This window comes from Branchiostoma belcheri, unplaced genomic scaffold (assembly GCF_001625305.1).
Source record: "Branchiostoma belcheri isolate BF01 breed outbred unplaced genomic scaffold, Haploidv18h27 scaffold28, whole genome shotgun sequence".
Taxonomy (NCBI): domain Eukaryota; kingdom Metazoa; phylum Chordata; class Leptocardii; order Amphioxiformes; family Branchiostomatidae; genus Branchiostoma; species Branchiostoma belcheri.
In genome coordinates this window covers 699,382-711,784 of record NW_017803887.1, presented here as the reverse complement: position 1 = coordinate 711,784, position 12,403 = coordinate 699,382, and the positions used below count along the sequence as shown (strand labels likewise).

General features: G+C 39.0%; 2 protein-coding genes across 2 annotated transcripts in view; one reads left to right on the top strand and one right to left on the bottom strand.

The window, feature by feature from the left end:
* Positions 1-3,535, top strand: part of LOC109472521 — a 4,896-nt gene extending 1,361 nt beyond the window's left edge. The window contains exons 4-8 of the mRNA XM_019772303.1: positions 1,121-1,261; positions 1,780-1,831; positions 2,301-2,396; positions 2,910-2,960; positions 3,419-3,535. Coding sequence (XP_019627862.1) covers positions 1,121-1,261; positions 1,780-1,831; positions 2,301-2,396; positions 2,910-2,960; positions 3,419-3,535 — 457 coding nt within the window. The remainder of the gene's footprint in view (positions 1-1,120; positions 1,262-1,779; positions 1,832-2,300; positions 2,397-2,909; positions 2,961-3,418) is intronic.
* A 1,210-nt stretch (positions 3,536-4,745) lies between these two features.
* LOC109472520 (rap1 GTPase-activating protein 1-like) overlaps positions 4,746-12,403 on the bottom strand; it is a 43,871-nt gene continuing 36,213 nt past the window's right edge. Inside the window, exons 11-16 of the mRNA XM_019772302.1 lie at positions 11,916-12,129; positions 9,591-9,749; positions 8,644-8,889; positions 7,952-8,163; positions 7,359-7,564; positions 4,746-6,883 (exon numbers count right to left, since the gene is read on the bottom strand). Of these exons, the coding sequence (XP_019627861.1) occupies positions 6,651-6,883; positions 7,359-7,564; positions 7,952-8,163; positions 8,644-8,889; positions 9,591-9,749; positions 11,916-12,129 (1,270 nt within the window). The 3' untranslated portion in view covers positions 4,746-6,650. The remainder of the gene's footprint in view (positions 6,884-7,358; positions 7,565-7,951; positions 8,164-8,643; positions 8,890-9,590; positions 9,750-11,915; positions 12,130-12,403) is intronic.

Here is a 12,403-nt window from a genome sequence, read left to right as displayed (position 1 = left end):
GTGTGTTTGTGTGTGTGGGTGTGGTTTAGCAAGATAACTCGAGAAGCAGTGGATGGATTGGAATGAAACTTGGTAGGTAGGTAGGACTTCATTAGACCTAGAAATGATTAGATTTTGGGCCCCCTGGCGGCTTTGCTAGGTACTGCAGCTGAACTTCCGGTTTTGATATCTCATGTTCTGGACATGCTAGGGTCACGAATTTTGGTTGGTAGATAGCTCTTGGGGTAGGGAAGAAGTGACATGAGTTTGGGTCCCCTAGCGCCTTGTTCTGGAACTGCAGGGGCATTTGTTGAAAAAAAATTGAAGGACGATAACTCAAGAACCGGTTGACGTATTGTCGTGATTTTTGGTATGTAGGTAGTTGAAGTGATGTTTGACATAATCAGATGGCAATTATGCAAATCAGGAGCTAATTTGCATAATTAATGAGGAAATTCTATAAATCTGATTTGTTCGATAATAGAACTATGAAACAGTTGTGACATCTACTTGAGAACGAGAAAAACATCTGAGGATATAGATTATGTAAATGAGGACCTAATTTGCATAATTAATGGCAAATTCTTATAATTCCATAGTTGTAACTGCTGCACCCCGAATTTCATACTTGCTACATTTGGAAGTTAAGTGAAGGTGAACATTAATAAACATAATTTATTCAAATCATGACACCATTTGCATAATTTATGAGGAAGTGCTATAATAGCCTCTTTGTTATGATAAGGCTGTCATTGGGTGGAGAATATGATCAACTGATATAATCCATGCAAATGAGGCTCTTATTTACAAAATCAATGATTAAAATTGTAGAATTCGTCACACGCAAGGGTTAACATCTTTTGGCGAAGGTATGAGATCGTGGAACTCTTGTTTTATCTCAGGTGTCTTTTGCCAAAGGGCATTTTTTGTAAATCTGTACCTGCAGCTATACAGATTCAGATACAGCTGTAGCTTTGAGTATAGTCTAACATTCCTCTATAATATCATCAAGCCCCAGCATTAGAGTGCAAGCATGCTTAACCCTCAGGGGACAACAGATGATAAACCAGATAGAGAAAGAGGGAGAGAAGATTTGTTGAAAAAGAGGCGTTTTAACACACTGTATTGTATTTTTCTGCAGCCCAGCCCCTGTCCTTATAAAAAAGCCTTGCCTGGATGGAGCCATCTACCTGGATGATGAGGCCATCTTGCCTGTCACTCCTGATGAAGAGAACTTCACTCAGAGGAAAAACATCGCCAGACTGAACAGGGAAAAAAAAGAGTATGTTATGATGATATTGATTATATTGGTGTTAGTTAAAAAGCAAGCTATCATGTAAAGCAATGGGTACATTTTGTATGTTGTTTAAGTGTGGGTTATTTAAAAAAACATAATTGTGATTTGTTCAATCATCTCGAGAAATTCACAGCTAGTTATGTTCAGAATGTTTGGAGTATATTTTAACTGCTTAAACTGCCTATCTATACCAGGCATATCAAGTACAACATACTTTTCTTTATTTCAGGCATCCATGGCCCATATAATAGAAAACATACAAATAGGAAAAACACATGATAACAACAGTTAAAAATATATAAAATATATTGCGAAAAATCTGTTGCGGAAGATTACATCGGATTTGAGAACAGATTGGATCATGTTATTAGTCTGTGTTTCTTCTGCACTTATTTTCATAAGGACTTCAAATTACATACATGTAGGATTTGATACAGGGGTAGAGCTTTGATCTAATTTTCCTTTTGACAATACCTTCATATTTCTTTCCTTATTAATTTTAGGTTTGATTGGAAACCAGTCAAAACCACTTCAGTTGCAGAGACAGTGAAGAAGGTAAGGCATTGTGTCTGTAGATCAGTATATCCGTGTTTTGCAGTTTTGCTGGCATTTCAAATGTATACACAATGTACATGCAAAAACTTCAAGCAAAGTGAATATATCTAGAAGGATAAATGGATATATAATTATAAGGGGCTGTTATCTAAAGGAAACTGTAACTGGTAGAATGATTAAGACAAAAGTCTGTTTACTTATTGTGTGCACTCCCACTAAGGTCCCTGCATATATAAAGGAATTCTTCAAAGTTCTGATTCTGTTGTCTGTCCTTGTGTTAATAATACATGTATAAAGTATGTGTCGGTAAAAGTTAGACATCCAGGTAAGATACACCCAAAAAACAGTTACAACAAGCAACTGGATATGATTTATACGCTGACAGTTTCCAAAATCACAGCCATGTATACAGTATGTAAACTTACCTTGTCTATGTCATAACATCCTTATTTCTGCCTGTTGTTTGTAGGACCTGCGGGATATCGGGAACTTTGACCTCAGTCCCTTTCCACATCATCAGATGGGAGGCAAGACTATCAGGGAGACCAACCACAGATTCGGGGCCGTAAGTCAGGACTTAAGTCTTGTCTTGAACCATGTCTCGCTTTTAGTACTGATAGTATCCTCAAAAGGCTGTAAACATATGCAAGGGTGCAAAAAATAACACACACACATACTCGCGCACACACACACACACACACACACACACACACACACACACACACACACACACACACACACACACACACACACACACACAAAGAATAAAACTGGACCTCTCTTTGTGATCTGATATTTTGGACAGCAAACATTGATCTGATAATTTGGACTGCAAGGTTTTATTCGACATTAGGTCTTATTCAACACACTTATTTTATTGTTGTTACTCTCTTTATGTAGTTTGCCATACATTGTACCATGTGCAATTGTCGTGCAATAAAGTTCTGTATTTACTATTATGTAGCTATTGCACACATATTTTCTGTGTTTCGTCTTATATACTTTTAATGCAACTTCTATCAATATTAACAGGTACAATCATACTTTGATGTAAAATTTGTTCATTCCTTCATTGCAGGTCAACAAAGGATACAATGGTATGGGAGGCCATGAGAAGATAGTCAACCTTGTATCCTTTTCCGTCATACTACATGACATTTGTTTAGTCATGGCCGCTATGTTCCTCTCAGTAGCCTTATTCTAAGTTTCAAACTCATTCAAGATACATGTACCTGTAAGCATATACATGTATATTCTGACAAAATGATGTGGAATCTGTATCTGTATAGCCGGTATAACTGCCCTTCGGCATAACACACCAGCTTAAGAAATATTACCTTAGTAAAGCTAGTGTGCCATAGACAGAAAGAAAGATTTTCTTCATTCTTCAAGTGCTTAAAATAAGATACAATGTCGTAAAAGATACATTGTATAATGGTTACCATGTTTTTTACTTAAAATGAATGGAATGTCTACTGAATTCTCAACCAACAGATCAACAGCGTGGACCTAGAAGATTTCGACAAGCCCTGATTAAAACCTAAAGCTATTAAAAAGACAATAAAATGTCCTTAATAAATCCAACAGCAACCCAGAATAGGAAAGCCGCTGCCCAAGAAGTCCAAGTTTGTCAGCAGAAGCCGCTCGGCAGTGATGGCCAGGGACCCTGCCCTCCCTACTCTGGATGACTTCATCACATCCTGAAACTGGTACGCCCAAGCTACCGAAATGAACTTCCTACATTCCAGACTTCCTAACTTTTCAAAATGATTTCATCAGGTTGGTATTTCCTGGCATAGGATATACACAACCAGCACGTCGGCAGAACGTACTGCACCTGCGCGAAACCCGTAATGTATTATGCATAGCACTTCGGCAGAACGTCTCATATAAGGTTGTATTCGTGCATATAAGGTTAACACTCCACCTGTAGTTTCCAAATGTTCTGGCGGAAAAAATATTGACTGCAACAGGCAAAATTCTGATGCAACGTTGACTAAAAACCCAACGAACATCGTGAAAAATGGGGGTTTTGCGCAATCGCAGTACGTTCTGCCGATGTGCTTGATTTCATCAGGTTCGTATTTCCTGGCATAGGATATGCACAACCAGTAATTCTCTCACTTAAGCTTGCTTACGTGTCAATGCCTTAAAATCACACACATTTCTCAGATACTATGAACCTTCGCTGCCAATGTGTGTTAGCCACAACATACAGTACATACATTGTAGCTGTAGTTTTAAACTGGTAAACTTTTATTGCTCTTATGAACCAAGATGAACTAACTTAGGGTACTCATTTGTATAGAACTGTTTTTTTTTCAGGTCTGATGTAAGTTGAGGAATGTTAGAAGAATGATATTTATATTTTTCACTGAAACTTGTACAGTCCTAGTCCTATCTAGTTGTATATTCAATAGCATTACTGTATACATGTATAACTAAAACGTTGTAAGTAGAGTAGCAAAAGCTGTACAGTTTACTTGTTCTTTTCATCTGATTGTCAAACACATTTCCAACAAAGGATTACTGTTTTCAGATACAAAAGTTGAGTGTTAAAGTGGATATGTACACCCATAATGTATTGTGTATACTTTTAAAGGATCATTAAAGATAATTTATTGTGACTCATATCTAATTGTCTTTTTGATTTTGCAAGGACCCGTATCTAGAATTAGCCTGGGTACCATCCTGGTTAGTTAACGTCCGCTCCCACAGTTGGTAGCGACTGTGGGAGCGGACGTAAACTAACCAGGATGGTACCCAGGCTAATCTAGAATCAAACCTTTATTAATTATAGAAAATTTTTTTGATATGATGTTAATTAGGTAATAAATAAATACTACTATAACCACTAGACCTAGATGAGCTCTTTTGGTGAGAAGTCCATTCACAAAATTCAACAAACCCTGCATACTTATTAAAACTGTTTATTCTATTAAACATTATCAATACAAACAGACAACACTGGACAAGTCTGCCCACTTCGCAATCTTAAGTAAAAACCAGAGACATTGGACTATTAAAATGTTAGAAATTCACAGTACAAGTCAACAACGTGTACCCAAGATAAAATTATACACACAGTTTAAAAATGTTTCGTTGGTCTCATTACAAAATGTTGTTCAGCAAAGAGAGCTAAACCTCTACAGGCATGTTCAAAGCATTAAGTATAAACTACCGAACATCTACATGTAAATGACAATTGATACTATTAAGCAAAACAAGCTACATGCACTCATAATAAAAAATTGCTCACATTTGGGAGGAATCTAAAAGAAATCATCAACTTTTTCAGCAGTCTACAAAACTGGAGACTACACAGCTGCAGTACTCATCCAAACTGCTAGATGGCATTTGATGACTGCATAATTCCAACAAAATGGCAAACATCTTTATAACAAAGGGGAAACATGGGATTTGTATCTGTAATCATGACCTAAATTTTCTTTAAAAGTTTGCAACAACTGTCCCTTCAGAAGAGATAAAATCATACAATGTCATCTAAAATACACAAGTCCAACCTTGGGTTGACTATACACTCAGCAAGAATTATTTTAACACTGGCCTCTACAGTATGTGTGTGAACTTCCCGCATAACATCTTGGACAATAACAACAGTTTAAAACATTTCTGTAAATGCAATAAATACTCCTGTCTGGTGATCCGTAATCATACTAGATCAAACACTGTGCAATAGCAAACAGTGATTTTCCTCTGCAGCAACTTTTGTCGGACCCTCACAGTTGGCACAAAGGCTTACATACATGTACATACACTGTACTTGTATCTTTATACACATGAAGCCTTATACACATATTATCACAACTCTGATTATCTGGTACTATCTGTATTATCCACAAATAGTGCGTTAAATCGTAGGAAGCAAACGGGTATCTTGATTAATATAATCGTATCAATCTCTGTGCTACCAAAAATGTCCAGCTCTTCTGCCCAAAGTGTACCCCTTTGAGCACATACATGTAGAGAAGTCCACCAACAAATGTTACAAAATTTACATGACATATATACACATGGCTCCAGCCTCTCAATATTATAATGGTCTGAGGCAGTTTCAGATTAAATAGGTTTTCTATGGCACAAGGAAGTGGAAATGTCAAAACATCATATTCACACTAAGACAGCTACATGTAACGTTAGTAGAGAAGCTGAACACTTTTCTCTGATTTTTCCACAAATTCAGTATTCATGCATTGACACACTAGTGCGTGCTGTTAACAAAACTTTGAATTTACATTAATTTTTGAAAAATAAACATTAGAACTGTAACTTAAGGTGTATATGTACTTTCACTGCTAAGCTGCAGAATGTCTTGTAATGAAAGTTACAAGATTGGGGCAAACTCCTGACAAAGTATGCTGTATTGGCCTGACATACTTGGACTCAAAACAGTCGCAATTTTATCATCATCTCTGGCATTTTACATACAAAAGCATTTAAAGGCAATGTTACAGCAATAAGCAAGATCATTGTTCCAACTGTGCATTGTGTAGATGTCTAAAATGAAGGCCTCTAACCTGTTTTGGCATATGTCAACTTATAAACCATAGCACTAGCACTGCAGTACATGTGAGTCTGTATCCACTGTATACATTGAATTATGAATACATAAACACCAACTGTAGCATGTGCTCCCACACTTCAGTACAATACGTCACACTAAACAATAATTCTGTCATTAATATTATCTGCACTGCAAATTCTTTTGTATAACCAGCATACAAGAACCATGACAATTCTCAAACAATATATCTACAACTGTATCAGATGTTATTTACACGAGACTGTTGGATTTGAATCAGACAAAATTGTCGCTTCCCGAGTTCTGTCGGTGGGACTGTTCCAGCGAGAGGTTTCTGAGTCGCCGAAGTTCCCGGTTTGCGGACGAAAGCTCGGCACCTTGTCTCATCTCCTTCTCTTTCAACTTCTTCACTTCGCGCTGAATCGTGACGTTTTGTCGAAGCAGCTCCAGCTTCTCAATCTTCAATCTGTTGATCTCGGAGTTCAGCAGGGCCACTTGTCTCTGCAGTTCTGTTCAAAAAAGATAGGGGGCACTTAGTAACCACGCAACCTGAATGACTGAAGGAATGAAGCTTTGCTAACATGACTTGCAATTTAAGTAAATGAATAAATGAATGAAAGAACGAACAAAGAAATGAATAAATGAATGAATGAAGCTTTGTTAACATGTGCTATATGTGCCCAGCCTGTGTGGGCTTGTAATTAAGACACATGAAGATACGAAATATACATTTACTGTTACTGTACATAAAACAAGAGAACGCTAACAACCATTAATTTTTTTTATTCGCACCAATAAATCAACAAAATTAATATGCAAAACAAAAGGAAAAAAGTGTGCAGGAGAAGGAAGGAAGCCTGCAAGGCTTGTACAATGTCCTCCTCCTTGAAACTTAGGAAATATCAGTCATGAAACTTGACAAATTAACTAAATAAAACCTACAAGTAGATAGAAGTTCATAGAACAGAACAAAACCATCCTCACCATTACTAGCTGCTGCTCCGCCCTCCTCCATACAGTTACTGCAGGTGAAGTTCTCCTGTTTGACGCTGTTGGGGGAGTCTCCAGACGACATGCTCTCCATGCCGGTGTCGGAGTCCTCTCTCTCCTCGTTCAGGTCGCCGAGGCTCACGATGCTGCTGCAGGAGTTGGACAGGGAAGACGAGGAACCCTCCTCTGCACTGGGCGGCCTGCGGAACAGAAAGGAGACATCAGTTTTACAATTCCACTTATTTATCACGTCACCACCTTTCCTTTTGGACTCCCAGATATTTTTCTTCACTTATTTGCATATCAATCAATAGTTCATGGTTATAAACCTGCCTTTCTCGTGCAATCTCTAGTGTCACCGATGAAAGGCAGTGGATGCTACCTAAAATGTCCAACTGTTTCCAAAATCATATCCAGTTTGCTTGAGTAACTGTTTTTTTGGGTATCTTATAACCTTCACTGACCCACTCACCACCTCACTCGGAAAAAAATTTCAGGACTAATAGTGCATGGCAAATGTGCACAGCCCTTTATCTCCTACTTGTCCTTCTCCATTAAGAAGAGCTACAAAGTTGATTCTAACTTACATGACACTTCCTGACTTGACAGGCGACACATCAGGCGAGCTCCGCGGAGATGACCAGTTAGACCCGGCGTTGGATGACACGACGCCCGAGTCGTTGCGGTTCTTGAGGGGCGGGAGGATGGGCTGCTTCTTGTCTGCCTCTGTAGTCGCTCTTCTGCTGTACTTCTTCTGTCCTGTCCGCTTACTGGAGCCTTTTCTACCCAGGATGGACGACTGAAATACAAAATATAAGTCTGTGAATAATTTCCTCTGGTATAATAGCAACAATTTTATTCACAACTACTTCTTTGTAGATAGCTAGAGACCAAGATGGAAAAGTGTCACTCTGTTTAAAGGTATTTCCCTTTCAATTCATATATAATTACAGTTTTGTTCCAACATGAAAAATCACTAGTGGAACTAGCGATTATGGTAGTGCTCTGATATAACAAAATACCAGAAATATAAAAGTCTATCCAGTTGCTGTTATTTTCATGAAACAAAGTGTACAGATGTTAAGAAATACAATGTGCATACTACTCATGCAACATTTGATAGAATTTGTGAGACCATTTTCAAAATCTATCCTGTTACTTCAACAAAAGTGTACGGATGTTAAGAAATATGTTACTGTGCACTAAAGCTATGTGTTACTGGTTCACTATGCAATAGTAAGTGACGCTAGGTGTTACTGGTTTACTAAGAACTACGTACAATTCCTGCAGTCTTCCCCTCGCTGTAGCTGTGCGGTAGAGTGTCCTTCTCTCGTCTGCTGTTCTGAATGGCGGCGATGTCCCAGGACTGGCTGCGACCTCGGATAACCTTCCGGAAGGTGTCGAAGAAGCTGCCGCTTTCGCTCTTGACGTCGGGCGACGGCGCGTCCATGCGACCGCTCATCTGCAGGTTCTTGGCGTTTAGTTCCGAGTACAGCGACTCCAGGAGCGCCGATCTCGTTCTCTCCTGGAAGGAAGGGCACTTTAATTTAATAATAAAAGTAATGGTTAATTGGTAAAACGTTACCAGTGCAATCGCAGCCTTTTATAACGCTGAATTGATGCAGGGTTTACAATCACATAATACACATGATACATAATAACATATTTGCTCCACACACTTTTGTGCAAGTGTCGCAAGGGTCTGTGCGACTGCCATTTGGCGCCATCAGGTGACCTTAATACGACTTTCCCCAACCAAAGTTACGTACCCATTCACACCTGGGTGGAGTGAGCAAAGCCATGTAAAGTGCCTTGGCAAATTACAAATTGGTAATTTGGCCAACTACAAAGGAGCTCATCACACATACTGTCCAGGGAAGTCTGCAGTCATCTACTACACTACATTTACTACACTAATTTACAGACAGAATTGATAGCAAAGCTGATATCCTGCATTGATGCAAATTTTCCATTCAAACTATCTTCTCCATGTCATTCACATTATTTATTTATCATGATCTAAGATTTCATCATTGATAGTTCTTGAGAAAACACAAAGCCTCACCTCCAGTTTGGCAAATCTTTCAGTCTTGTAGCATAGGATGCAATCTCCTGCTTTGACGCAAAGTTGCCATTCAATCTTTCTTCTCCTTAATTATCATTTACTTTTGCCATGATCTTAGATTTGATGTGATAGTTCTTGAGAGAAACACAAAAAAGCCTCACCTCGAGTTTGGCGAATCTCTCGGCCTTGTAGGAAGCAATCTCTGCATTGATGAGTTTGCTGAGGAGAAACTCGCGGAAGGCCGGCCCTTTTCTGTAGACAGCGGGATTCGGCAGGGTCGGACCGAAGAATGGCACATCGTCACGAGCTGCCACAGAGACCTGCAGGGACAGTGGAGGGAACACGAGATGGTTTAGTCATTTAAACTTACAACCAAGGCCTAGGAAATAAAAATAATTTAATGTTGTGTTTCCTGTTTACCGACAGACCGTAGAGAAAACTGCCAACCATAGCCATTTTTGGGGTGGACCCTAGCCAGGGACATCATTTTTTTTTAGCTGATTGATCTTTTCTAACTCCCTTGTCTGACACCTGAATGATCAAACGTTGTACAATCAGTTTTCCAACATTGACATTGAAAATATAAGTGTCCTCATGTGCAAAGTTTAGGTGTAACATGTTGTTCAGTATACCGTAATATGCCCGTGAAGCTGGTGTGTTATGCCGAAGGGCAGTTATATTGGCTATACCACTAGCAGAAGGATAAATCTCTTTGAGTACTCTAGCGGACAATTGAGTACTCAGCACAAAGGACAAGACCAAAAGAGACCTGGGAGAGATCTGCCCTCATTAGCAGAGACTCCAAAGAGAACTGCTGTAGATTCCTTCTTGACACCTAAGGTTGGACCCCCTCAGAGACCATCTATTGTTTTGAACAATAGATAATTAAATGGGGATAAGTGTCTAACCCTAACAATGACATAAAGACAACAACATGGCAGCCACCTTTTCACAGGTGATTTTGAAAGAGACTTTTCAAACAATGTAAAATTATGTAAGACAACAGTTTTAAAAAAGAGACTTGTAAGAGACTGCAAGAGATCTGAGATAGAAGTTGGGAGAACAATGGTTAATCCAAAGAGAACTGCAGAGTACTCAATTGTCCGCTAGAGTACTCAGAGAGATTTATCCCTCTACTAGTGTACTGACACAATAATTATTACAGATTTGAATGGAGGGTCACTGAAACTCGTAATCTTTTAAAAAATGGTAAATTCTAGAGGCCAAAGCTTCATTTGCTGTTAGTTATTATATGTAACTGCAATTATAACAGTGCTAAATATGTTTGATGGTGGTATCTTTCTTTAGGCAAGTATTACTTTTCAAAACTTACAATAATCTCTAGACACCACCATATGGGTGATTGTTATATTTAGCATTATTTTCCGAAAAACGTTTTCATTTCTTAAGTAGTATCACTTTCTGAAGTAGAAACATTTCAGTGGCATTTGTTACAGCCATAGTCTGAAATAAGTTAAGGATAGCCTGCCTTTTATGTAAGGCCACGTGGATTATGTAAAAAGGTAGGCTTTAGTTTTCTACATAACAGAGGTCAGTAACCTTATGTTCGTGACATACATGTGCGAACATAAGAACATTCTCAGAACATAAGGATAAACAACGCTTATATAACATGACCCAGATTCAACCCTTATATATTTTTAGTATGACTGGTGAATCTGAGAGATGTTAAACTGTAGTTCATGTAGCTTTTATTTCTGAATGATTTTTTCAGGGAAATTATGACATGGGAATTTTTTTTTTTGCCGACAAGACAACTAAATTTTGTAGGACACATGAATGTCTAAGGTAGGACCTAAATTTGCTGTGACACACGTTTGGGAACACATTGTAGATACATTTCCCTGTAATCCAATCACGCATATGTGTAGATATGTAAATATTGTACATTTGGGAATGAATCTGTAGCAGAGACACCTGTGCTGCAGTACAATGTGAACCGGTAAGCATCACCCTGAGGAAGGTGACAGACGGTCACCGAAACGTCAGCTAAAAAAAAAACTTGGTTGTGTAGTAAGAAGAGTCTCTTTAATAATATATTACTCAAGCTTATTGTTGGTTATGCCAAACAAAGTGTCATACCTTACGCCATAAAGCAGTTACTCAAGCAACTGGATATGATTTTGAAAACGTCAGACGTTTCAGCTAGTATCCACTAGCTTTCGTCAGTGACTGAGAGACCAGAGGGGAAAGGCAGGTTTATAAGCACAACCTATTGATTGATATGCAAATAAAGTGAAGACAAATTTTTGGAAGTCGAAAAAGGAACAAAAGTCAGACAATTCAAGACAAGATAATGCAAATTAGTCAGAAAGCTCCTCTGGTCTCTCAGTCACTGACAAAAGCTAGTGGATACTAGCTGAAACGTCTGACGTTTTCAAAATCATATCCAGTTGCTTGAGTAACTGCTTTTTGGCGTATCGTATTACCTGGATGTCTAACCTTCATCGACGTAAGTGTCATACCTTGTAATGCGTGTTCTCCGAGCAGGCGTTGAGAGGCTGGACCACGATGAAAGCGTGGAGAAAGTGCGACGCGATCATGTCTGGAGTGAAGGGCGTGTTCTCCTCCTGGAAGATGATACAGACGATGTCGTTCCCGATGTGTCTCTTCCTCTGCAGCTGCTGGCTGTCACCCTCCGTGTACGGTAGCTTTGTGGACACGTGGAACATCACCTCCCTGAGATAGCAAGAGCAAATTGACTGATAAGGATCACATAGCACGTCAGCAGAAGGTACATGTACTACACCTGTTCGTGTAGGGCAAATTTGTGGACACATGGAACATCACCTCCCTGGGGACAAGAGTGAATCATTTGATGAGGCTCAACTAGCACATTGGTACACTTGAGATGTTTACCTTTGCACCTGAGTTGTAGCATGAAGGTAATGCCCTTTGCGGGTAAACTGGCAGCAAAGGACTGACCTTTACACATTAAGGGGGCACACCCCAG